At 49.7% G+C, this 20,904-nt stretch overlaps 11 protein-coding genes across 11 annotated transcripts; 4 read left to right on the forward strand and 7 right to left on the reverse strand.

Moving 5' to 3' along the window:
* Nucleotides 1-1,101: 1,101 nt before the first annotated feature.
* On the forward strand, nt 1,102-2,219 carry EDB91DRAFT_1041520 (PIN domain-like protein; the record flags this gene model as incomplete). Its single annotated transcript, XM_041312932.1, has 3 exons — nt 1,102-1,347; nt 1,399-1,514; nt 1,562-2,219. Coding segments are annotated over 3 exons (1,020 nt in total), but the record flags the coding sequence as incomplete, so codon positions are not given.
* A 342-nt stretch (nt 2,220-2,561) lies between these two features.
* EDB91DRAFT_1040724 (uncharacterized protein) lies at nt 2,562-5,097 on the forward strand (the record flags this gene model as incomplete). The annotated part of the gene is made up of 7 exons (XM_041312884.1): nt 2,562-3,052; nt 3,106-3,459; nt 3,513-3,709; nt 3,766-4,124; nt 4,195-4,437; nt 4,492-4,910; nt 4,971-5,097. 7 exons carry the CDS (start codon nt 2,562-2,564, stop codon nt 5,095-5,097), a joined length of 2,190 nt encoding a protein of 729 aa, XP_041184590.1.
* A 363-nt stretch (nt 5,098-5,460) lies between these two features.
* Nucleotides 5,461-7,264, reverse strand: EDB91DRAFT_1094264 (uncharacterized protein). The gene is made up of 4 exons (XM_041316869.1): nt 6,871-7,264; nt 6,596-6,812; nt 5,984-6,544; nt 5,461-5,926 (listed from the first exon to the last, which is right to left on the reverse strand). The coding sequence occupies exons 1-4, from the start codon at nt 7,185-7,187 to the stop codon at nt 5,840-5,842; spliced, it is 1,182 nt and encodes a 393-aa protein (XP_041184591.1). The 5' UTR covers nt 7,188-7,264; the 3' UTR covers nt 5,461-5,839.
* A 56-nt stretch (nt 7,265-7,320) lies between these two features.
* On the reverse strand, nt 7,321-7,954 carry EDB91DRAFT_34678 (uncharacterized protein). Its single transcript, XM_041326958.1, has 2 exons — nt 7,744-7,954; nt 7,321-7,683 (listed from the first exon to the last, which is right to left on the reverse strand). Exons 1-2 carry the CDS (start codon nt 7,770-7,772, stop codon nt 7,407-7,409), a joined length of 306 nt encoding a protein of 101 aa, XP_041184592.1. The 5' UTR covers nt 7,773-7,954; the 3' UTR covers nt 7,321-7,406.
* Nucleotides 7,830-8,560, reverse strand: EDB91DRAFT_1076705 (uncharacterized protein; the record flags this gene model as incomplete). The annotated part of the gene is made up of 3 exons (XM_041314879.1): nt 7,830-8,145; nt 8,216-8,388; nt 8,441-8,560. 3 exons carry the CDS (start codon nt 8,558-8,560, stop codon nt 7,830-7,832), a joined length of 609 nt encoding a protein of 202 aa, XP_041184593.1.
* An 892-nt stretch (nt 8,561-9,452) lies between these two features.
* EDB91DRAFT_34691 (uncharacterized protein) lies at nt 9,453-10,578 on the reverse strand. Its single transcript, XM_041326960.1, has one exon. It carries the CDS (start codon nt 10,423-10,425, stop codon nt 9,601-9,603), a length of 825 nt encoding a protein of 274 aa, XP_041184594.1. The 5' UTR covers nt 10,426-10,578; the 3' UTR covers nt 9,453-9,600.
* Nucleotides 10,579-11,399: 821 nt separating this feature from the next.
* Nucleotides 11,400-12,721, reverse strand: EDB91DRAFT_1233498 (fructose-1,6-bisphosphatase class 1/Sedoheputulose-1,7-bisphosphatase; the record flags this gene model as incomplete). Its single annotated transcript, XM_041321107.1, is given in 8 exon segments — nt 11,400-11,534; nt 11,592-11,861; nt 11,915-11,974; nt 11,994-12,015; nt 12,065-12,138; nt 12,188-12,443; nt 12,492-12,620; nt 12,675-12,721. The coding sequence occupies 8 exon segments, from the start codon at nt 12,719-12,721 to the stop codon at nt 11,400-11,402; spliced, it is 993 nt and encodes a 330-aa protein (XP_041184595.1).
* Nucleotides 12,722-12,911: 190 nt separating this feature from the next.
* On the reverse strand, nt 12,912-15,266 carry EDB91DRAFT_1094287 (uncharacterized protein). The gene is made up of 4 exons (XM_041316870.1): nt 15,196-15,266; nt 13,853-15,141; nt 13,550-13,791; nt 12,912-13,497 (listed from the first exon to the last, which is right to left on the reverse strand). The coding sequence occupies exons 2-4, from the start codon at nt 15,074-15,076 to the stop codon at nt 13,014-13,016; spliced, it is 1,950 nt and encodes a 649-aa protein (XP_041184596.1). The 5' UTR covers nt 15,077-15,141; nt 15,196-15,266; the 3' UTR covers nt 12,912-13,013.
* Nucleotides 15,267-15,331: 65 nt separating this feature from the next.
* EDB91DRAFT_1094291 (uncharacterized protein) lies at nt 15,332-16,760 on the forward strand. The gene is made up of 5 exons (XM_041316871.1): nt 15,332-15,523; nt 15,586-15,660; nt 15,713-15,738; nt 15,798-16,489; nt 16,547-16,760. The coding sequence occupies exons 1-4, from the start codon at nt 15,421-15,423 to the stop codon at nt 16,458-16,460; spliced, it is 867 nt and encodes a 288-aa protein (XP_041184597.1). The 5' UTR covers nt 15,332-15,420; the 3' UTR covers nt 16,461-16,489; nt 16,547-16,760.
* On the reverse strand, nt 16,761-18,095 carry EDB91DRAFT_1094293 (uncharacterized protein). The gene is made up of 3 exons (XM_041316872.1): nt 17,762-18,095; nt 17,455-17,698; nt 16,761-17,401 (listed from the first exon to the last, which is right to left on the reverse strand). The coding sequence occupies exons 1-3, from the start codon at nt 18,034-18,036 to the stop codon at nt 17,069-17,071; spliced, it is 852 nt and encodes a 283-aa protein (XP_041184598.1). The 5' UTR covers nt 18,037-18,095; the 3' UTR covers nt 16,761-17,068.
* Nucleotides 18,096-18,460: 365 nt separating this feature from the next.
* On the forward strand, nt 18,461-20,776 carry EDB91DRAFT_1041852 (peptide N-acetyl-beta-D-glucosaminyl asparaginase amidase A-domain-containing protein; the record flags this gene model as incomplete). The annotated part of the gene is made up of 12 exons (XM_041312960.1): nt 18,461-18,606; nt 18,662-18,688; nt 18,741-18,761; nt 18,817-18,935; nt 18,985-19,140; nt 19,193-19,323; nt 19,376-19,456; nt 19,511-19,674; nt 19,724-20,141; nt 20,199-20,337; nt 20,383-20,472; nt 20,520-20,776. 12 exons carry the CDS (start codon nt 18,461-18,463, stop codon nt 20,774-20,776), a joined length of 1,749 nt encoding a protein of 582 aa, XP_041184599.1.
* Between the last annotated feature and the right edge of the window lie 128 nt (nt 20,777-20,904).

Here is a 20,904-nt window from a genome sequence, read left to right on the forward strand (position 1 = left end):
CACTCGCACCACCCATTGGAGGGTAACTTCAAGGTGAAGGCCACTGCTGGTGACACTCACTTGGGTGGTGAGGATTTCGACAACCGTCTCGTCAACCACTTCACGCAAGAATTCAAGCGCAAGCACAAGAAGGGTGAGTCTATCTTCTAACCTAGTTATTTACTCCGGTGCTTAATGACATCGATGCAGATCTTTCCTCCAACCCTCATGCTCTCCGTCGTCTATGGGCTGCTTGCGAGCGTGCTAAGCGTACTTTGTCGTCGGCTACACAGACTTCCATTGAAATCGACTCCCTCTTCGAGGGTATCGACTTCTACACTTCCCTCACTCGTGCCCATTTCGAAGAGCTGTGCGCGGACCTGTTCCGCAGCACGCTCGAACTCGTCAAGAAGGTTCTCTGGGATTCCAAGATCGACAAGGCCAATGTCCACGAAATTGTTCTTGTCGGTGGTTCTACTCGTATTCCCCGTATCGTCAAGCTCGTGTCCGACTTCTTCAATGGCAAGGAGCCCAACAAGAGCATCAACCCTGATGAGGCTGTTGCATATGGCGCTGTCATTCAGGCTGCCATCCTTTCTGGCGACACCTCTGAGAAGACCCAAGATCTCCTGCTTCTCGATGTCTCTCCTCTATCGCTCGGTATTGAGACCGCCGGTGGTGTCATGACCACTCTCATCGAGCGCAACACCACCGTCCCCACTGAGACAGTCTCGATATACTTGGGCAGCCAGCCTGATGTCTTGACCAAGGCTGCTGCTTTCAGCAGCGGTCAGCTGACATCAGCTGGCCCCTCTCTGGCTGCCCCCTTTTCAAGAATTTCTACTTCTGCACTACCATCACAGCTCAGCATGGGCATCCAAGGGCTATGGGAGGTGAGCGAAATAAATCCATGGCGGTATTGACTTTGACTGGTACTGATGCCATCTGCAGCGCGTCAGCACATCCGCCGACAACCGAACACTTAAAGAGCTCGCACTGTCAGAACTGAAGACCGAATACATTGGTGGCAACCCCATAGTCAAATTGTTCAGGATCGGGATTGATGCTAGGTACGGTGCTACTCTTCTTTCACGTGTCTGCAGTGAACTGACTCGTGTTGTTAGTGCATGGATGCACGGCATATGTGCCGTCTTTCAGATGAACCATGCAGGAGCTGGCAAATCACCGGAACTCCGAACACTGTTTTTTCGGCTGGGCACACTACTAAAGCTTCCCCTGCATGTGGTCTTTGTCTTCGATGGCCTGAGCCGCCTGCCAGACAAGGGTCGAACAATCAGACACAGCCCCCACTGGCTCACCCACGACTTCCAGCGCATGCTGGAGTTGTTTGGCTTTCAGTGGACCGAGGTAAGTTTTGCTCACCTCACCTCATGAGACTGTTGTCTCACCACTCCCCAGGCCCCGAGTGAAGCCGAAGCCGAATTGGCTGCCATGAACACCCATGGTGTTATCGACGCCGTGATGACCGAGGACAGTGATGTTCTGATCTTCGGAGCTGTGTGCATAATTAGAACGTATGCCGTCATGTTTTTCTCATGCTTTTGCCATTGATTTGTCGCAGTGCGAAGAATGACAAGGACTATCTCAATGTTCAAGTGTATACGGAGGATGGTCTCGAGCATGGTGCCTCCTTGACCCGAGGAGATCGGCTGCTCATTGCCCTCCTGGTGGGCGGAGACTATGATAGAGGGGTGCCTGGTTGTGGAATTGAGATTGCTCACAAGGTTGCTATGTGCAGCAGAATTGGCGAGAATATGCTCTGCGCATTCCTGTCTATGCCGCCGGAGGAGTTCTCTGAGCGTGCGGAGGACCTCGTCGATGAACTACGCACTATGCTCACCAATGACCCCTACCATGACCTCAAGCGTCGGTATAAGGCTGTCGCAGATTGTATCCCATGCGATTTTCCACGTCGTGCAGTGATCGACAAATATGTCCATCCTCCGACATCTTTTTCAGCCGCGGAGAATGTGCTACTGGACGTGTCGTCCTCCCAGCCACATCTTGCAGACCTTGCAGACTTCTGCAGGCTGCAGTTGGGCTGGGACGATGATGCCATCATTGACAAGATGCACGGGAGTGTGTGGGAGGGTGCATGTCTCCGCACCATATGCAAGGTAGGCGGCACATGTGGTTCAATTTTTATAGACTCTAACTCGTGTTTTAGTTGCCCCGTCAGCATGCGGACCACACAGACCGCCGGCCGGTGTTCAAAATAATTGCTCGTGGAACGTTGATGGCATTGCGGCATGATATCGCTATTTATAATATCAAAGTCGATGGTCGGTGGTTGGCACACAACACTCTAGGCAACTCAGCTCAAGGGAAATTCTCTCCCTCGTACATGCGTCTTCCGGCAACAATACTGGATCATATGGCTCCCCAAGTAGTGCAGCAGTATATTAGTGCCTAGTGCAATCAATTGTCGTTTCCTAATCTAAATAGTGTGAAATGTGAAATGTGAAATTGTCATTAACTAGTTAGAGGCCCCTGACAATGATCTCCGTCCCGAAATTTTGAACTACCTTTGTGCCACACTCACTCGTTCGTGTTCACAAAGTATGGCACGACTCAAGAAGGATTCCGCGAAAGCCCCCCAGCTGCCAGACACTGCTCAGAAGAAAGCTGGGCGAAAGACGAGATCAGCTGCTGCGAAGACAGCTTTAGCAGACGTCCAAAAGTGTAAGGAACATGGAATAAAAACTCACCTTCAGGCAAATAACACAAGGATGAACTATGCCGGGCATGTTCGGCGTGGACGGGAATGGTTGGCAAGCCATTTCGAAACCCCGAGCTGTTCTGCTGTCAGCGAGACTTGGAGGGGTGACACGTCTGAAAACTCACTCATTCTGTTGCCTGCAACTGCCGAAATACATGCCGACAATGACGTGTATGAGGACCCGGCCTTCAAATATGCATTTGAGAGCATCCCGAACAGATGCTCTGACAAAGCACTGGCGCTCTTCATGTCCCTGAAAGGGTTCCACGAGAACCTCAGCAAAACTACTGTCGAGAGCATCCGTTCGGCATTTAAGAAGCTGTGGGAGCTATCGTGAGTATTATCGTACACAAATTAGAGCATACGAGCACTGACTTACATTTTAGAGATGGTGATACCTATCGTGGCAAATGGCACTTCAATGAGGCGAAGCAGCGCTGGGAAGGAAACCCTGCTGATTCTGCAGACATTTATGATGTGCTGTCATCCATCAAGCATAAGGCAAGTGCCGAGGGAGGAGATCGCACTCACTCAATGGCAATGACGAAGGACTACATGGATCGGGCATTCCGATGGCACCAGGCTGTGTGTCCACTCGAGATTGCACTACAGATGATTCAGAAGGTGATGAGTGGTGCTCGGCCTTCGGATATGCACCTGGACTTGGAAATGAGGACAAAACTTACTCGCCATCTTGAACAAGTCACGTTCGCATCGAACGGATGGACGTTATGGACAAGGTGAGATCTGATTAGCTTTTCCGCAGCACGTGCGCGATCTAACTTGCCCGCAGGTGTTTTGAGCTTGTAAAGTTGCAAAGAAAGGATATCTCACTTGATACCACTATTTTGGATGGGGTGCTCGGCGTGTACCTTGCAAACGAGACACTCACGCTGAGTAAATGCACATCATACTTCGAGATCTTTCTCGCTCACCGGAAAGGATGGCAAAAGAAGGTGGACAAGGGCCAATGGGAAGCAGATCTGAGATGTGAGTTGCTCACATTAAATCGAAGCCGGATGACTAAATGACCTCACCACTGGCAGCAAATCACTACAAGATTTATCCACGCCCCAACATGCCAGCCTGCGACAATTTCTTCTGGATGTTAGTTTGGATCAAGTGGCTTGAATCATTTCACTACGGGCGAACTCTCCAGCCGAACGACTTCATTTTTCCTGCGATGAGTGCAAATGGTGTTGTGCATCCTGGACAGCCAATCTCTCACGATACGGTACAAAAATGGATCAATGAGTCAACCGCTGGCGCTGGCATCCGTGGTAACTTCTCAACTCACTGCTTTCGTCGGGGAGGTGCGCAATATTGGTTCATGTTTGCTCCAGTGGGCCAGCGGTGGACACTTGCTAAAGTTCGTTGGTGGGGGGGATGGGCTGATGGCGAGCAGGTATGTCTCATGTTCTTATGACTGACACTTGACTGATGCAGCATTTTTTTCTCATTGTGTCTATTTTCAGCGTGATACACTCGTTCGCTACCTCCTCGACGAACTACATGCATATGAGACTGACTACAGTGATGCCCTTGCCCCCATCTCCCGCGGTGCTGATGCCTCCCTTGCTGGCGAACATGCTCTCGCCAGACCAGCATCGACAGAAGAGCTTCGCATGGTGCACGCATCCGTTTCAGCAGATGTCAACTCCCTTCGCAATGACATGCGCTCCCTAACGAGTGTTGTAGCACAGGCTGCCTGCACCACAGTAATCGCTCTCCAGCGTCTCGATTCAGGCCCCCGCTTCACCAACGTCTCTGAGTGTGCCTCCCGCACACCAACTCCACCTGTCAGAGACATATGTGCGAGAGCCGAACAGCCAGTTTTACCCAGGCCCGTCGTCAGCCACACTCTCCCTACCACCGAGCCATCCATCCGCACCTCGTCACAACAACTCTGCACCACGCTGCCCATCAGCATCACTCGGGCTTCAAGTACCCAGAAACTCCCAACACCTGGCCTTGTGATCCCTCGGGTCCCAGTCTCTCGTCCCAACGGAACCACCAGCCCGAAGCACAACTCCTGGAAGGAGATTGTCGAACACTGGCTTGTTGGCGATCGAGACCGAGGACTGACAACGCCACTGAAGGACTGGCCAAGGCACTGGTACCAAGGTGCAAATAGACGGTTTGCATCAAAGTACCACCAACGTGCAACAATCGCGCTAGAGTTCATTAATCAGTAAGTCCCTGCACTGGTATCTACACTGCCGGCACTGCTAACCCTCTGTTTCGGCTCCAGGTACGAGTCGAACGAGGCACGCTTCCTCGCAGCCTATCCAGAGGCCGAGCTAGGGCACACGCAACTTCTGAAGGCTGTGAACAAGGCACGCGCTGCACGAGGGGACCGTATCTCTCGCAACAAGTGATACCGGTCCCGTTTTTACTACATACTATCATTGCCTTTCAGTGCTTTCACTGCTTCGCTACGACGTTTCACTGCTTTGGCTGACTCTGTACATTCCACACTCACTGCCTACTACTTAGTAGCATACTACTGATACTCTACCTTACCACTCGCCGTCGCTAATCATGCCCGCACCCCACTCGCGTTTGTTCCGTCCTGCCAGCGCATTTGTTGAAACGCTCTGTTTTTTTCAACCAAAACTCACGCCTGTCACACAAACTGGTCATGTGCCAGCGAGGTCAGCGAATCCCGCCTCGAAAAGGGAATTGATCGTGGTCACGTGCTCTCGCTTGGTGTTTTGGCTGAGCGCCACCGTAAATTTCTCGACATAAGTACTCCGCGACTAACGCTCCCACCGCGACTTCGTTATTACTGTAGACTACATTAAGTTTCCAGTCCTCCATTGTGCCTGAATTTCAGAGCAATATGATTGAAAGAGAGTGACGTAGGTGAACAATAGTATGCAAGTGTTTCAGGCTGAGGTACGACTGGTACCATACGAGCTGGGGATGACAGCTGGGACAAGAGACTGGCAAATGCGTAAATTAATATGTATATCAAGTTTCGGGACTAACTTGGGTGCAGGCTATCATGGTGAATGCGCTGGCTGGTGATGGTTCAATCTACATACAGGAATGATATTAGCGTCAGGTATACTTTCTGATGCATGATGTAGCTATGTCTAGGATGGTGGTGTGCGATCACTAATCTTCCCAGACGTTTACCATCTCCGATTGATGCGTCATGACAGCGACGTCTTTCTTCACAGTATTCATTCGCGGATATACGAACTGGAGAGAGAAAGATTATATCAGCGGGGAATTTCGTGGGAGACGATGGAAACTCACCCCTTCGTTATATTCATGCATGACTTCAGCTGCAAGAATGGCACGGTCCTTCACAAGCCCCTCATAAGCCTGCACGAGAAGGCTAGTTTGAACCCCCACGGCACCCATCACAGCCGTCATAAGTATCCAATTTGTAGGACCCGTAGACATCCAAATAAGAGCATGAACAGGGGAATAAATGCTCAGAAGCACGCGCTCAAGCTCGCCTGGAGTCCAGACCTCAAGTTGTTGAATCTGATCTGCAGGGGCACCTCGGGCAGGTGAGGACGATGAAGGTGTGGCAGTGGAGATACCAAGCAGGAATTTCCAGAAGGAAATAAAACAGTTCCATAGGAAAAGTATAACGGCTTTTATCACGCGGAGTATGCGCGTTTTGAAGGAGGCTATCGGAGAAGGCTCATCGGGTCGCACACGTACGGGAGAGGTTACAAACGTGGTGTGAGGCGAAGACACGGGGTCTCCCTTGGTTCGACGATGAAGGCGATATGTTTTGCTTTGCGTAAATAGGTGCATTGCATTCAAAATTGAGGTAACCAATAGAACACCCGTCATCGGAATGGTCTGCAAGAAATATGTAAGGACAAGTGAGTTTCAGTATCGAGCGTAGCTTACCCAGTCAAACCAGCTTTGCTGGCTACGTTCCCAGTACAAGTCTTCCCAACCGATGTCTGAGTCAGCTGTGGCGCGTACCTGAGATACACGCAGACAAAGGTGCAGCAGGTGCATGGTGGACCCAATGAGCCACCCTGTGGTCTTTGGAGCCGGCATGGGGAGGTTGTGAGGAAATAATGAGATCTCGAACATAATCTGTGAAGGTAGCGCTGTGATTCTTGCAATTACAGGCGCATTGATAACTTGTCGATCAACTTGAAACAATAATGACCGACCTCTCAACCATGCCTTTCTTTTTCACAACCTTCTTTGGTATTGGCCTGCTCCCATCCGGAACGGTGCTCATGCGAGATTTACGCTTTGCGCTAAGAGGCGAAGCGTAAGGTGGTGGTCTCCTTGAACGTGCAGCATCCCAGTCGAATGGCGTGGAGGAAGATATTGAAGGGGTAGAAGATGGGGAATTAACATAAGACACGCGAGTGCGAGGTGTGACCGGTGTCTGAGTGCCACCATTCAGCCGGGGCGACAGAGAAAGTGGTGACCCTGGAGTATTTGCTGCATTATTAGCCTGGGCAAATCGGCGCAGGCTCATTCTTGATTTTGGTCAGAGTACGAGTGAAAAGAAATCTGGGAACTGAAACTGCATGCTTTCAAGGAGGCGCGTCACACGTAACGCGTCGGTCACGCGACATGCCGTTTATTTTATTTTAATAAATAACAAGTTAACCATGATATCGATGGATGAATTAATATTGTCGTTGGAGACGGTGAGACCATGAAGATGTATGTATGCAATGCCCAGTGTAAACAATCATGCTAAGCTGAAGACACCAGCTTGTCCGACTTGAGTGGGGAGCACTGTGTGGCAATGTGAACTCGTTGAACTTTCAAGCCTACCCCCAATGCATGATTTATGACTTCGGTTGGCGTTCCGGAAACCTGTAACTCGTATCAGGAGACAGAGATATCCCACAGACGCCAATATTGAACGAATCCTGACAGCAGGACGGCAGAAACAATTGAACCAGACACATGACAGGCTGCAGCCACACGCAGTTTGGGACAACAACAGTGTGCACAAAAAAAATCAACACGTTCCGGAAAGAATTTCAGCATCGAAGAAGAGGAGCGATTAAAACATGATTTACTTGCCAGACCGATAGCCCGCAGCAGTCATGGATTTGGAAAAACCATAGAATTCTCTAGTTGTGGGATATATACGTAACTCCTGATATCATTGGTGAAGCCAGGATTTCATCATCGCTTCAGCTGCCCATGCAGTTGTCTTGACGCCAGCTGCATCGTCCACCCATAGCTTGAACCAAAAGCTAGCACAGCAGGCTCCAAGTGCTGTTCCTGCCACGACCTGCGGCCATGTGTGATGGCCCAACCGAACCCTTGACACAACTATCATGAATGTCCATGGTAAGACGACGACTGGAGCGAACATGGCGGAAGGAGGCAAGCTAGGGTGGACAGGTAGCTCAAGGCAAGCAAGCGCAATATACGTAGCGAAAAAAGTGCACGTGGATGAATGTGAACTAGGCATCCTGCAGGAGTGTGTTTACGATGAAATTAGAACTCTTTATGCGGCGCTGAATGTGGATCGAGTTTCCGCACCCATAGGTCACTTTGCCCCCGGAGTGCGTTGGTGGGCGTTCCTGCCGTATTGCCCTCTTGACTGCCTTGGTAAGCCCCGAACACAACACCGCGCCGGTGACGAAATATGCGACACCTGCTGAGCGGGTATACAGCAGGGCTGCCGCGGTTAATGTGGTCACAACTTTGGACGTCTGCAGAAATCGGAGTCAGTGCTTCTTCTCCGTTGAGACAGCAGGAGTATACTTGATCTAGAAATTTAAGCCATAGTGGTAGCATAATACCGTGATAGAAAGAAAGAAAGATGTAAGCGACTATGCTTAGGATTTTCAGTTCTTCGGCGCCCCATCTTCGGCTCCCAGTCATCGTCAACAACTACTCAACTTCCTGAGACGGACATCAATCATGGGCGGCCAAATATTTATGTAAAGCAATTGAATTTTTACATGTACTACTGTAGTAAATACATGTTTGTGGTGATGAAAGTATACTCCCTTTGAAAGTTCTAGATGACTGTTTGAAAAGCACCATACACGGTCAAAAGACGGTGTAAGCAACTACTCATCAAAGAGACAAAGAACCCATAAAAGGGAATCCCCCGACGACACAAGCCGATAGTGCAGTAGCAAGGTCATCATGCCCATCGAGTTGCAAGCAGAGCTCAAGGAACAAGGGCGGCAAAAATTTGATAACCAAAGAATGAGGGCGGTGCCCTCATAATAGTGGTTAAACTATTAAGAACAGATACTACACTTGATCTAAGCCAAAAGGCCAGAGTGGTAAGGATTCAATTCGTCGAGAGACTCCTTTTATATAAAACAGATCCTGCGCACGGACCAGTTTACTGAATGGGGAATACCATACCACCGTAACACGATAGTCAAACAATTATAATTTCATGTACCGAGGTTACACACAGTCCATACTATAAGGGACTCATGTGATACAAGATAAATCATCCTATCGCGATTCCCAAGAGCATAAACCACGCATGTCAGAACCATGCTTGAGTTCAGCTTGGCATGATAAGAACCCGGCTGCCTGCAAATTAGGGGATATACATTTGAAGCGAAATGGCACCCTCACGGACAACACGAATCTCAAGCTCATGAAAGCCTCAGTCTGCAGAGGAAAACCGAGAAAAATCAGAGCTGCTGGAAAGTTATCGATAAAAATACATCTGGTTGAAATACTTGACGGTGCCCACCACCCTCGTACTCAAAATGCTTCATCGTCATAAACCCCTGTTGCGTGATAGAAGGCCAAACTCCGAGTACCAGATCATAAACAATATCTCTCGATCACCTCGCGGAGGGATATGGCAAGAAGTCTCCGGCGCCAGACGCCGAGAGCGTTCTGTCTGATAGAGACTATCGCTCAGCAGCGCGACGCCGTCATTTGACCTCCTATTTGGAGGCACCGGCACCGGCACCCGTAACACCCACAACAAGCCCCTTCAGCCAGCCATTCTCTCGACGGAGACCCTCGCACTCCCGTTCCAGCTCAGTCACACGTTCTTCAAGCTCCTTTGCGCGTTTCTCAAGGGCAACTTCCCGTTCCTTCTTCTTCAACCTGAACCGTGCGCTAGCTGCCGTATTGCGGCGACGTTTGTCTTCTGCAGCGGTGACAGGACTGGTGCAATCATCTTCCCCAGTGGGTGAGGACGGGGATAAGGGTTCGGGTGTCTCTGTAAACGTAGGACTAGAACCAGAGCTTTTGGCAGTACGAGCTCGCTTAGTAGCAGGTGGAGCAGGCTGAGCCTGCACAACAGGGGGAGGGGGAGGCACCGAGTAAGTTCCTCCTTGAGCAGTATGCAAGGCAAGGAGTTGTGCAAGCGAAGGCGCGGATGCTACATTCTCTGTGGGTGCCGGCGCTGAAGGTAGTGGTAGGAATGGGTCAATCCCAAATCCAGCCAATAACGCGTTCAGATCAAATGACGGCGCATCATCCGAATGGGGGATAATGGTAGTGTTTGGAGGGTGTACGACGTTTTCATGGCCGTCGTGGGTGGGGAGACCTAACGGAGAAGCAGCAGAATCTTCTTCCGAGTCTTCGACCAATTTTCTCTTTCCCTTGCTGTGAGCAAGAGGCTCATCAGTTTCAAAAGCAAGGTTTGTCCACAAGTCAAGGTGGGCTGAGAAATCGGGGAAAGGTGGGGATGCTAGTGGGTCATGAGAATCATTCTGAGGTGCACTGTGAATGAGGTTGAGTCCCTGCAAGTTTAGCGTCATGAGTCAAGATGGCGTGAGCTTTATTGTGTGCTATTGGGTCAGGACAGTAGTACTGAGGATGGCGACGACGGGGTGTAATCAAAGAACAGACTGATAAGATTTTTAGTACTTATTGCGTGCTCACTAAGCCGTTGACAAGAAACTGACTAATCCGATAAGTAAAGTTGGTTTTATTGGCAGCTGACAGTTGGCTGACAGCGCAATACTCGTGATTTAATCTAGGAACCCATCAAAAAACTGATCGGCGCCGGTAATCCGATTCCACGAACCGACTTCAGCGGACAGCGCTTCAAAGTTGAAACGTTGAAGTCCAGCCGCCGCGGCTTAATGCTCAAGCAAGACGGGATTCCGACTTTCCAGGGTCTCAGGTCATGTTTCAGCAACAAAATCGTTCAAAATAGAGAATGTGTACGATCCCCATGGGATGCCAGATCTAGAGAACAGTATGCATCATTATGTAAATGAGTTCGAAGGTTCGTCGCTAGAATTAAACAATTCAATATCGCTTGAGCCTTGTCGAGGATTCTTCTTAGATTCTCGTACGCGACATGCACATTAACCCAACCACAGTAATTGCGCGTGCTATGACGCAAATATCGCGTCAAATGACATTCGAAGTCTCGTACAATTCGAAGATCGAAGACTTTAAGGATTTAAATCGTCAGCCAAAAGTGATGTACAAGTTGATCATATTAGGAACATGCCCTCTCAGCCCTGCATGTTTACGTCGTTAAGTTTCCCTGAGCATTGAAGGCCAGCACTCTTGATAGAAAGAACTCAGCTGTCAAAAAACAGGTTCCTCGAACCAGTGCTCAGAAGGCAGGTTTCCAAGCACTCTAATTTCCAAGCTCATGCTGTACAAAGTGTCGAAGCTGTTGACACACAAACCACGCAGTGATGAAGCAGGCTCATACAATTACATTGAATAGAACATACTTCAATACAATAGCATATCGCTCTATCAATAAGCTTGATTATGCATTCTCATAGAATTTCATAAGGTCCTGCACATCGTCCCGGCTCCCAAGGAACACAGAGCACCGCTCATGTATGCTCTTTGGAACAATGTCAAGGATGCGCTTCGTACCAGTAGTCGCGACTCCTCCAGCCTTGCGCGATATGGTAAGTATTGAGCTATCCAGAAGTTTACCGGTGGAGATACTTACTTGTTCGGTCAGGAAGGCCATGGGGAATGCCTCGTACAATAACCGCAACTTTCCAGATTTGCTCTTCTTATCGTCAGGGTAGCCGAAAATCCCTCCATATAGCAATGTCCTGTGCACATCTGCAACCATGGACCCGATGTAGCGAGCAGAGTAAGGAGAACCAGTCTTCGGATACTTGATCGAGTTCAGGTAGTTGGTCACCGGAGGATAAAAATACATCGAGTTGCCCTCATTGAAGGAGTAAATTTTGCCACGAGGAGGTATTTTTATCTGGGGAGAATCATTAGGAACGCCACCGGGTTACATAGGAGTCAATTTCATACGTCAGGGTGAGTGAGGATAAACTCTCCTAGAGCTGCGTCCAGGGTATAGCCGTTGACACCCTGACCCAGTGGAGAGAACCAAGTTTGCTGAGGAACCATACCTAGACGAGTGTGAGGACATTTGGAAAGGTAGTTATGTGAGCAACTGACATAGTGTATCCGGCAGCGACCATCTCACTCCCTGGTCTGAGCACATCTTCTATTGTTCCACTAGAGTCTGGTCTCTGCAAAGCTGATGAGGATGATAGAGATACCGATCTGAGAAAGACGCACCACAGCGTAAATGCCGAAGATGGTTCCGATGTTGACACCAGCATCGATGTTGCTACTGCCGTCAAGGGGGTCAAATACTACGCAGTACTTGCCCTTGTTTCGTTCCTCGATGATGATAGCATTGTCAAGTTCTTCCGAGACCAAGACCGCGGTCTTTCCAGACGCCCGCAGGGCGTTAACCATGATATCATTGGATAGAACATCGAGCTTTTTCTGCTCCTCGCCTTGGACATTGGTCTCGCCAGCAAGGCCGACACTGGTCGCGATATCAGGGGTGTTCCAAATAAAAGTGTGCATAACATACAGGTTGATGAGCCGGGCTTTTCGTACATTTGTCGCGATGAACTTGCTAGTCACTTGGATAGCGATGAGCAAGAGGGTAAGATCTCCCGTAGCTGCTGTTCCCAGTCTCAGCTGGTCGTGCAGCACATGTCTGCAAAGCGTCAGTATCTGGCTGCGCCCTCTACCGGGACATATCCATGCTCACCTGCTTAAGGTGATGATATCAGTGCTAGGGGGTTGTTCTGACGCCATTGTAGTTCTAGGAAAGGTGTTGTGAAGAGCGGCAAGGAAACATGGAAATGTTTCACAATACTTAAGCGTTATATTTCCCTGACTGTTACGGATGGAAACGGACTCGTCCAATAAGTAAGTGATGAATGCGCTTCCTTGTGGACCTTATCAAGATCTAGCTGATTGTTCTCACAGTCACAGCTCTCTGAGTCCGGTACGGCTCGGAAACCTCACTCTCCGAACGTGAATGAATTCCCTGTGATTATACAGCAGATAGGTAAAGTCAGAATACAACACACGGACGACAGGATGGTCATCGTTTTCTCTTGATTCCTACTAGAGAAACCGGTTCCTTACCCTTGCGTGTCCGTAGTGGGATAGGAAAAGTGTCGCTGTCCTCATCGTTGTCTTCCACACCTATACCCTTCCCACCACCACTGTCACCATCACCACCGCCCCTGATCCCGCTCGTATTGGGCACTATGCTCTCAGGTCTCCCGATCTCATGCCCAGAACACCATCCATCATCATCATCAACTCCTTCTTCTTCTTCCATCTCATCTTCGTCCTCGTCCAACGCTCGAGAAGAAGCCTGTGCAATGGCAGCAGCGATCTCTGCACTGATACTCGCCACTCTAGCTTCAAGTGGGTCCCCCGGGGAACCAGTCTCCAGGGACCGGGTTGTAACGCCCCCCGTCTGCGAGAATAGTGCAGAAATAGTGCGCACTGATTCTTCCAGCTCAAGATCATCCGCTGTGTCCGAAACCTTTTGCTTTTTAGCTTTGAAATTGTATTTTCTGCATCATCCAATCAGTGTATGTGAATACGACATTCAGCTTGGATACCCACATATTAGGATCTGGTTCCCATGTTGGATCGTGAGTTCGCATATGCTGGGTGAGCGTCGTGCGGCGTGTAAACGTTTTCTCGCACTCGGGATCTTCACATTTGTATGGTCGTTTTCCTGTGTGCGTCCGGCGGTGCCGTGCGAGACTACTAGAGTCTCCAAAGGTCTTTCCACACCCTGGATATTCGCAAGAATGTGGTTTCTCGCCCGTGTGTACCCGTTGATGAACGTGTAATGCAGATCGCTGCGTCACAAACGTTGTAAGCTACTGTGTAACTGCGTGTAATCTGATAAATAATACAAACCTGAATGAACGTCTTTCCGCATCCGCCGTGATTACAAACAAACGGGCGCTCGCCGGTGTGGATCCGCATGTGTCTTGCGAGATCGCTCCTCCGGGTGAATGTCTTGCGACACAGAGGCTCTTCACATGCGTGTACGTTTACTGTCTTCTCCTTTTCAGCATTTTGCTCCTTATCTTTATCTTTATCCTTCCCCTTCTTCGACTTCTTGCTTTCGGGAGACCTTCTTGATGTCGTTGATGTAGAGGCAATGGGCTGTGGGGTGGGGCGCGATGGACTGGATAGAGGTTGGCTAGAACGAACGGGTGATTGGGCAGGGGTGGTAAGGGAACGAGATATGGGGGAGGTGCTTTCAGTCGATGGTGCTTGGAGATGCCCGTGAGTCGGATCTGTTTCTGGTTCGGTGTCGAAGTGTGCTGAAAGGTGATTCAATATGTCACTGATATCATTGAACTCTCCAGGCACGCTTTGGTGGGGATCTGATTCATCCGTCCGAGGTTTGTGTTGTGGTGAACATCTAGCATCACTCCCGTTTCGGTCGTCAGTATGTTCGTCATTCCGTATTTCCTCTGCGGTGTAAAGGAGGTCCAAGTCCTGAGCGCCACGGTCTCGAGCATCATCCGCAACGTAATCATCAGCATCGCCAGCCGTCAGAGAATGAAACGCAGGGGCAGTGCGCGTCGTACGCGGATTATGCTCAAGCTCCGCATCGTGGCACTCTGAGGACTCAGCAAGGCGCCCATTGGAAGAAGCCTGTGCGTGGGCTGCTTGCAACATGGCAGTGATGCTGCGAAGATTAAGACCAAGACCTGAAATAGCATCACCAACAGTTGCAGTCTCACTGGCCTTCGGTGTGCCATATGGAGTAGATTCCGGACCGGAGAGATCGTGGTCTTGCTCGGTTTGCGCCTGGCGCTGCTGCGCGGCAGCACTCAGGAGTGCAGCTGATGCAGCTGTCGCATTCTGGTGAAGAAGAGTAGCGATTTCGCGCTCCAGCATTTCCACGGAGAAGTGCTCTGGAGGTACCGAGGGGTCTAGGGAAAGGGGCACGTCGTCATGAGGGGAATGCGGATGGTGTGATGGATTAGAGAACGCGGAAGGGGCGTGTTGGGTGCCTATCACGTCGAGCTCATCTCCACTATGGAGATCTTCCTCGTCTGAGCCCAAAGGTTCATCATGTACGACATCTGAGAGGTCGAGGACCGGTTCGTTTTCGTCACGGTCCATAATAGAACTGGAGGTGCCTCCAGCTTGCGAGCGCGGACCTGGTAAAACAAGTCGAGATGTGATTCCTGTCAAAGATTAAGTTGATACTAGGCTAACAATCTAACAATTAAATTACCTACCGAAGTATGTACACGTCGCGCTGGACGATGAGCACGGTATGAATGGTCGAGGTTAACGTTTGATGTCCAATGACGGACGGGGCTTGAACATGATACACTTGTTTAGGTAACGGCATTTGTTCACGTGGCATTTCCCCTTGTGGAGGAGCCAGCAAACTCACAAGCGGTACAAAGACTGTGCTTCACACTTCCTTCGTTTCATGAACCGCGATTACGGCGAGCATTATGCCTGCTGCACAAACTAACAAACCCGCGAGACCAAAGGTCAAGCGATACCATGTTTGGAATGTCGTACTCTTTATTATGGGGACTCTCTTCCCCCCATTGGGTGTGTATTTTTGTGACCTTGAGGAATGATATTGCAGAGTCCTGACCGTGATTTGAATATAGCTGTGGCAGCGAGGTTCGGTATCGGGAAGGACTTCTGGCTGAACCTTCTACTCACGATATGCGGATATATTCCAGGTATGCGCTATGACAATATTCTGATTGCATATAAGTAACTCCCTTATCTCAGGACACGCACACAACTTTTACATCCAGGTAGAATGCTAGCCTATGGTTCTCTGCGTATTAGAATGCTGACGTCTCCTAATTCTCAGAATATTCGAAATAATAAGAATCACCGTCGTACCCCCAAATGGGCCCAACGATATGGCCTTGTTGATACTTCAACCATCAAGCGTCATGAACAGCGTTCCCAGTGGGCAGGGAGATACAACGACCGTAATCCACACTCCGCCCTAGACGAACAGCCACTGGAGGAAGGCCAAATGGCGCCGAGTCGCTCAACAACACAGGATTCCTCCACTAAACCAGGCAATGGCGGTGCTCTGTGGAAAGATGGTGATGAGTCATTCTACAATCCCGAACGCGAAGGTAGCCTGCGTTCAGCCGAATCTGGAAGTACTCGTTGGAAATACCCTGCCAACTTCAATGACACACTTCCTGGTGCGGGAGATGCTCCAGGGCGGAAGAAGAAAAAGAAGAAAGATAGGTGGGCGAGAACGGAGGATGCATATACTGCCCCCGAGAATAAGAAACGAAAGAAGAAGTCAAAGAATCGCTCCACAGTTGGCGATGGTGGTGATCTAGAGTCAAACTACTCACGCGGAACTGGATCGGCTGCTGATTTGGAGGTGCCAGAAGATCCAGCTGGTGAAGCGTACGGATCTGGGAGACAAGGCAATGGGCACGCAGCGGGGGAGAATGACCATGCTGCCGCATCGCAGGGCGAGAGCGATGTATTCAATCACGAATTCTAATACACACGCGTCCTCTAGATATCCTACATGTTTGTTCAATTTATTTATATGCCTCCAGTTGTTTTGAAGATCGATGCACATCATAGCTATCCAGACTGGCATCCATCTCCAATCCGTCCATGGGGAATTTTTGGACAACACACTCGATATCTCAAGTCCCTAAACTCGAACTGCTGCCACTCCACTCCGACGAGCCGCACTCGCCGGATCAAGGGTCCTTCGATTGTTCGATTGTTAAGCGTTCCGCATAGACCTGTGTTTCGTGTCCAGGGTCCCCTGTCCAGTGCAAAGTATCCGTGCCAATCGACAAACTTAGATAGATATTCAGGTTCGGATGGGAACGTGTTGTCTCAATTTCATATTAGCGTCATAGGTTTGGTAAGCTTAAGCAGGGGGTAAATTTAGAAGACAAAAAGAGCGAAGCGCTTGCGGCACAGCATTTGGACCAAGCAGTGAAGTCGGTCGTCATGCGCTCAGCGAGCGTATCAGTTGGTACAGTACTTGGCTGCCGGAGCTAAGACCACCAACTGCGCCACCGTTAGCATCTGTGGATACATACATCTTCTTCTAGAATAAATCAACGTTCCGAGGTATCGTATGGAAGCCAGTTAGGATTGTAGGCATCCGCTGTCTCGAAGGCTAGTTTCGGCATCTCCACTCTCCTTGTCCTTCCCTTTGTCTTTCTCCAGGCCAGACCCGTCGTCTAGGTATAGACGGTTCTGCTTTATATATTCAATAACAGCAGCTGGGATGAGGTATTGAACTGAGAGACCCCGACGAAAGAACAGCCGAACTTTCGTGGAGGAAACATCGTTCTGGACCAATTGGGGGATGGGATAGATGCTGTTCCGCCAGCGTGCCAAGCTGTCAGTCGCTTGATCCATGCTTGATCCTGTGCGCTCAATGACAAACGTGCCATAGCGTCCAAGTATACGATCAAGCTAAGGATCAGCGCATTAGCGTGGACCACATGCGAAACCCAAGTATAACTGACATCATTATGAGACCAAACACCGGGCTCAGACATAGTGCTGATCAGGTCGGAACCGGCAAGAAGCATGATCCGAACATCCCGATGTTCACCATCTCGGGTGGATACCCCGCCGAGAATCGTGTTGATCTCGTAATCAAAGTGGTCGAGGACGACAGCCGTGCGCTGATAATTCTGGAATGCTTCCCACGAATCTACCATTAGCCCTGATGACTCCTGCTCCGTAGCAAGGGTGCACATTTTAACCCTATTTCATGTATCAATAAGCATTTATAAGATATGATCGCGCAGCCCATAAGCCCGTACGTACCGGTGATGAGCGCGAACCAAACCAGGTTTCTCGTACTCCTCGCTGACTGGACTGAGATAACTACCAACAATCTCAAAATCCGTGTTCTGCCGAACAAAGTCATTGGCCATTTCGAACATTCGGAGATGATGATATGTGATGGGGTTGAAGGAACCGCATGCTACGAGAACGATAGGTTGCTTTGTGGAATTATGTAGAATTCTATTGAGACGATGAGAAGTGAAAGTATAGTTTGGAGGATTCGTGAAGGTAGTCGAGCTGCTTTGGGTGGTCATAGTAGTGGTATGAATTCAACAGGGATGAGGCAGCTCACCATTTCAAAGTATCCGTTCAGCCACAGGAATAACCTTCAATACTTACCGGAAACACTATATACTGACATTTTTAGAAGTTTATACTCACGCTTAATTTTATTCCATTCTAATTTAGCCAAGGGCGGCCCCCCGGACCCGGTACTCGCATGTTGCTCGCATGCAGCACTTGGACACTGTGAACTTCGGCTTCCGACTCATTGGACGTTAAGTAATCTTACCTTGTGCCGTCACATTGCAACGCGTGATCACTTCTTCAAATCAGCAGCTTCTTCCAAGGGAAGTTCATCGCGCGAAGATGTGAAATCCTTGATGAATAGCATCATGTTTTGTCCTCACGGAGTGTGCCCACTTCCCACTCCCCCTCCTACTACTACAGTGGCAACTAATGCTGTCGAATATTAGAGTATTCGCACCACTGGCAGGTGTACTGCTTGCCGCGCTTTCCAGTGCCCAGGTGCTAGTCGATTTCCAAGTCGCTGAGCCGCCTCCAGTTCCCAACAATGCGCAAACATGCACGACGATGATTCTCGAGTGAGTAAATCACTTCGAAGCATTCATGGGCTTCAAACCTATTGCCTCATACTAGGCGCACATTTGGGAACTCGTACGGAAAGTCAGTCAGTTTATGACTAGTGAAAATTTGTTTGGCTAACATTCCACTCCAGTCCAGAGATCGTAGAGTACACGTAGGTGTCTGTTCGCGTTTCATGTCGGTTTTCATCCGACTCGGACTCCATATAGTCCACCAACCGATTGCGGCGCGGTCGGTTCCTGGGCAGCAGTAACACTCAACTTCACAGTGACATCAAATGGGACCCAGTATGACCGCCTTGGAATCTTCACGTTCCAGAACACCGAAAGTATGTTCTGCCAAGGGTCACGCGCCAATTTTGATATTTAACGTGGTAGTCTGGCGCACTTCAACTCCGGAGCCCACTGAAGACGGTATCATTTGGACTTACACGAAAGATGTCACTCGCTACATACCTCTCTTTGCCAAGGACGGAACTTTCATTCTCGAGCTTGACAACGTTGTGACGTCCGATCTGAATGGACAGTATGCGAGTACGCGTGTTTTCATTTCGTCGCAGGCAATGCCATGCTAAGTTATGTTCAGCTACCCTTTATGCGACTTTCTACGCATCGTCCGGGGAATGCCCTACTGCTGGACAATCTAACATGATCGTGCCGATATCTACGATGCTGAATAACACTGGCAACGAGGCTTCAGTCCCACCTGCTTTTTCTGTACGCCTTTCCCTATGCATATCATAGTATCGCATCAAGTAAACCCTATCAGCTCAATGTGACGCTCCCGCAAAACACCGTCGAAATCTACGCTGAGCTCTATGCGTCTGGCAATGGCGCTGAGGAATTCTGGGTGAGAGACAGTTTGTCATGGATGACTGGAAGTCATATTGATTCTTCTCTCAAGTACTACAACACAGCCGACGAATATCTCGGGTATCTTCCACCTGGCACAACATATGGTGGAGGACCATTCCGTGAGGTTCGTCTCCTTGTGGATGGTCAAGTCGCTGGCGTAGCCTTTCCGTATGCCGTCATCTTCACCGGCGGTATAAATCCCTCAGTTTGGAGGTAAGGTCCATTGATTTCCCTGTGTGTCTTTCAACCATGTGGATCACAGGCCAATAACATCATATGGTGCAATCGACCTTCCTACTTACTTCCTTGATCTCACACCATTTGCACCGGTGTTCGCTGATGGCCTCCCTCATACTGTCACTTTGGACGTCGCCTCTGCAGAAGCGAACCACACTCTCAACCAGAACTGGTATGTTTCCGGCCTCATGCAGGTGGTCACGGACCCGTCTGGTAAACCCACAACGGGAAAAATCACGACATACGATGTCCAGCCCTACGCAATAACGGAGACAACAGCGAGCATCGGCGGCACGGATGTCAATATCACAGTCAAGGCTCAGCGCTCCCTCAGAATCGAATCCACCGTCGTCAGCGGTAGTGGGACGACAAATAATGTTGTTTTTCAGCAGAACTTGGACTTCACAAACACGCAGTATTATCTCAACAACACAAATACTCAGGTCAGGACCTACTGCTGTCCCCAATAAATTGCTCATCACTCAATGCATTCATCCCAGAACGTCGCGCAGACTTCCTCCGGCTCAGTCACCTCAACTCACAACGGAGTCTCAGTCCTTACTGACAACTTCGACTATCCGCTGTACATCAACATGACATACCTGGTCCTTACTAATACCGAGGAATCATGCAAGTTTCGTTCAACTGAACCTGCATTGCACGGCTGACCATTTGTGCCTCAAGTTTATACCACGTTTGACCACTCATATAACCGCCAGGTTGTCCCTGCGCCATTCATCTTGGGATCTGTAATTAGCGAGCGCCAGCAGACAGGTACGATCTCTTCTTCTGCGGGGAACATGTATTCATCCATATTGCAGCGGGTTACTTCACCATATCAACCACTGGAAATACTGGCAACGGAACCAGTAACAACACTTTTTCATACGTCGATCTCAAAGGCAACACGTATACCAGGGATGTAGATGCCGCATATGACGTGATCACCTACGACCAACAGAGCGGCAGCCTCGCCACCACCGCCCTACCCACGTTCCCTTGGCCTTCCAACTCACAGTCCATTCTCAGGGCAAGACTTCCAGGTGGAAAGGGGTCAAAGGTCGTGGGTAATCCGTAGATCAGTCGTAGCGATAACATCATGAATACATGTGGGTAGCTATTTAACGCATGGTACATGTAACGCCCAACAAGACCGTCTAAGCAGTCCTGAAGAGCACTATCCCGGCGTGCCAGCACCCTCCACCG

The sequence above is a fragment of the Suillus paluster genome (genome assembly GCF_016628075.1).
Source record: "Suillus paluster strain FC165 chromosome Unknown EDB91scaffold_1, whole genome shotgun sequence".
Classification (NCBI taxonomy): Eukaryota; Fungi; Basidiomycota; class Agaricomycetes; order Boletales; family Suillaceae; genus Suillus; species Suillus paluster.

What these genes read in the sequence shown, in the direction of transcription:
- EDB91DRAFT_1094264 (XM_041316869.1), bottom strand. Translation starts at nt 7,187, where the DNA reads ATGAGCCTGCGCCGATTTGCCCAGGCTAATAATGCAGCAAATACTCCA. An exon ending in AGCAAAGCTGGTTTGACTGG is followed by an intron (nt 6,545 to 6,595) that starts GTAAGCTACGCT and finishes TATTTCTTGCAG; the next exon opens with ACCATTCCGATGACGGGTGT. An exon ending in TGCATGAATATAACGAAGGG is followed by an intron (nt 5,927 to 5,983) that starts GTGAGTTTCCAT and finishes TTCTCTCTCCAG; the next exon opens with TTCGTATATCCGCGAATGAA.
- EDB91DRAFT_34678 (XM_041326958.1), bottom strand. Translation starts at nt 7,772, where the DNA reads ATGACTGCTGCGGGCTATCGGTCTGGCAA. An exon ending in GCGGGCTATCGGTCTGGCAA is followed by an intron (nt 7,684 to 7,743) that starts GTAAATCATGTT and finishes CGGAACGTGTTG; the next exon opens with ATTTTTTTTGTGCACACTGT.
- EDB91DRAFT_34691 (XM_041326960.1), bottom strand. Translation starts at nt 10,425, where the DNA reads ATGACGCTAAACTTGCAGGGACTCAACCTCATTCACAGTGCACCTCAG.
- EDB91DRAFT_1094287 (XM_041316870.1), bottom strand. Translation starts at nt 15,076, where the DNA reads ATGGACCGTGACGAAAACGAACCGGTCCTCGACCTCTCAGATGTCGTA. An exon ending in GCGGAAAGACGTTCATTCAG is followed by an intron (nt 13,792 to 13,852) that starts GTTTGTATTATT and finishes TTTGTGACGCAG; the next exon opens with CGATCTGCATTACACGTTCA. An exon ending in TGGGAACCAGATCCTAATAT is followed by an intron (nt 13,498 to 13,549) that starts GTGGGTATCCAA and finishes TGGATGATGCAG; the next exon opens with AAAATACAATTTCAAAGCTA.
- EDB91DRAFT_1094291 (XM_041316871.1), top strand. Translation starts at nt 15,421, where the DNA reads ATGCCTGCTGCACAAACTAACAAACCCGCGAGACCAAAGGTCAAGCGA. An exon ending in GACTCTCTTCCCCCCATTGG is followed by an intron (nt 15,524 to 15,585) that starts GTGTGTATTTTT and finishes ATTTGAATATAG; the next exon opens with CTGTGGCAGCGAGGTTCGGT. An exon ending in CACACAACTTTTACATCCAG is followed by an intron (nt 15,739 to 15,797) that starts GTAGAATGCTAG and finishes CCTAATTCTCAG; the next exon opens with AATATTCGAAATAATAAGAA.
- EDB91DRAFT_1094293 (XM_041316872.1), bottom strand. Translation starts at nt 18,036, where the DNA reads ATGACCACCCAAAGCAGCTCGACTACCTTCACGAATCCTCCAAACTAT. An exon ending in TTGGTTCGCGCTCATCACCG is followed by an intron (nt 17,699 to 17,761) that starts GTACGTACGGGC and finishes TACATGAAATAG; the next exon opens with GGTTAAAATGTGCACCCTTG. An exon ending in GTGTTTGGTCTCATAATGAT is followed by an intron (nt 17,402 to 17,454) that starts GTCAGTTATACT and finishes GCTGATCCTTAG; the next exon opens with CTTGATCGTATACTTGGACG.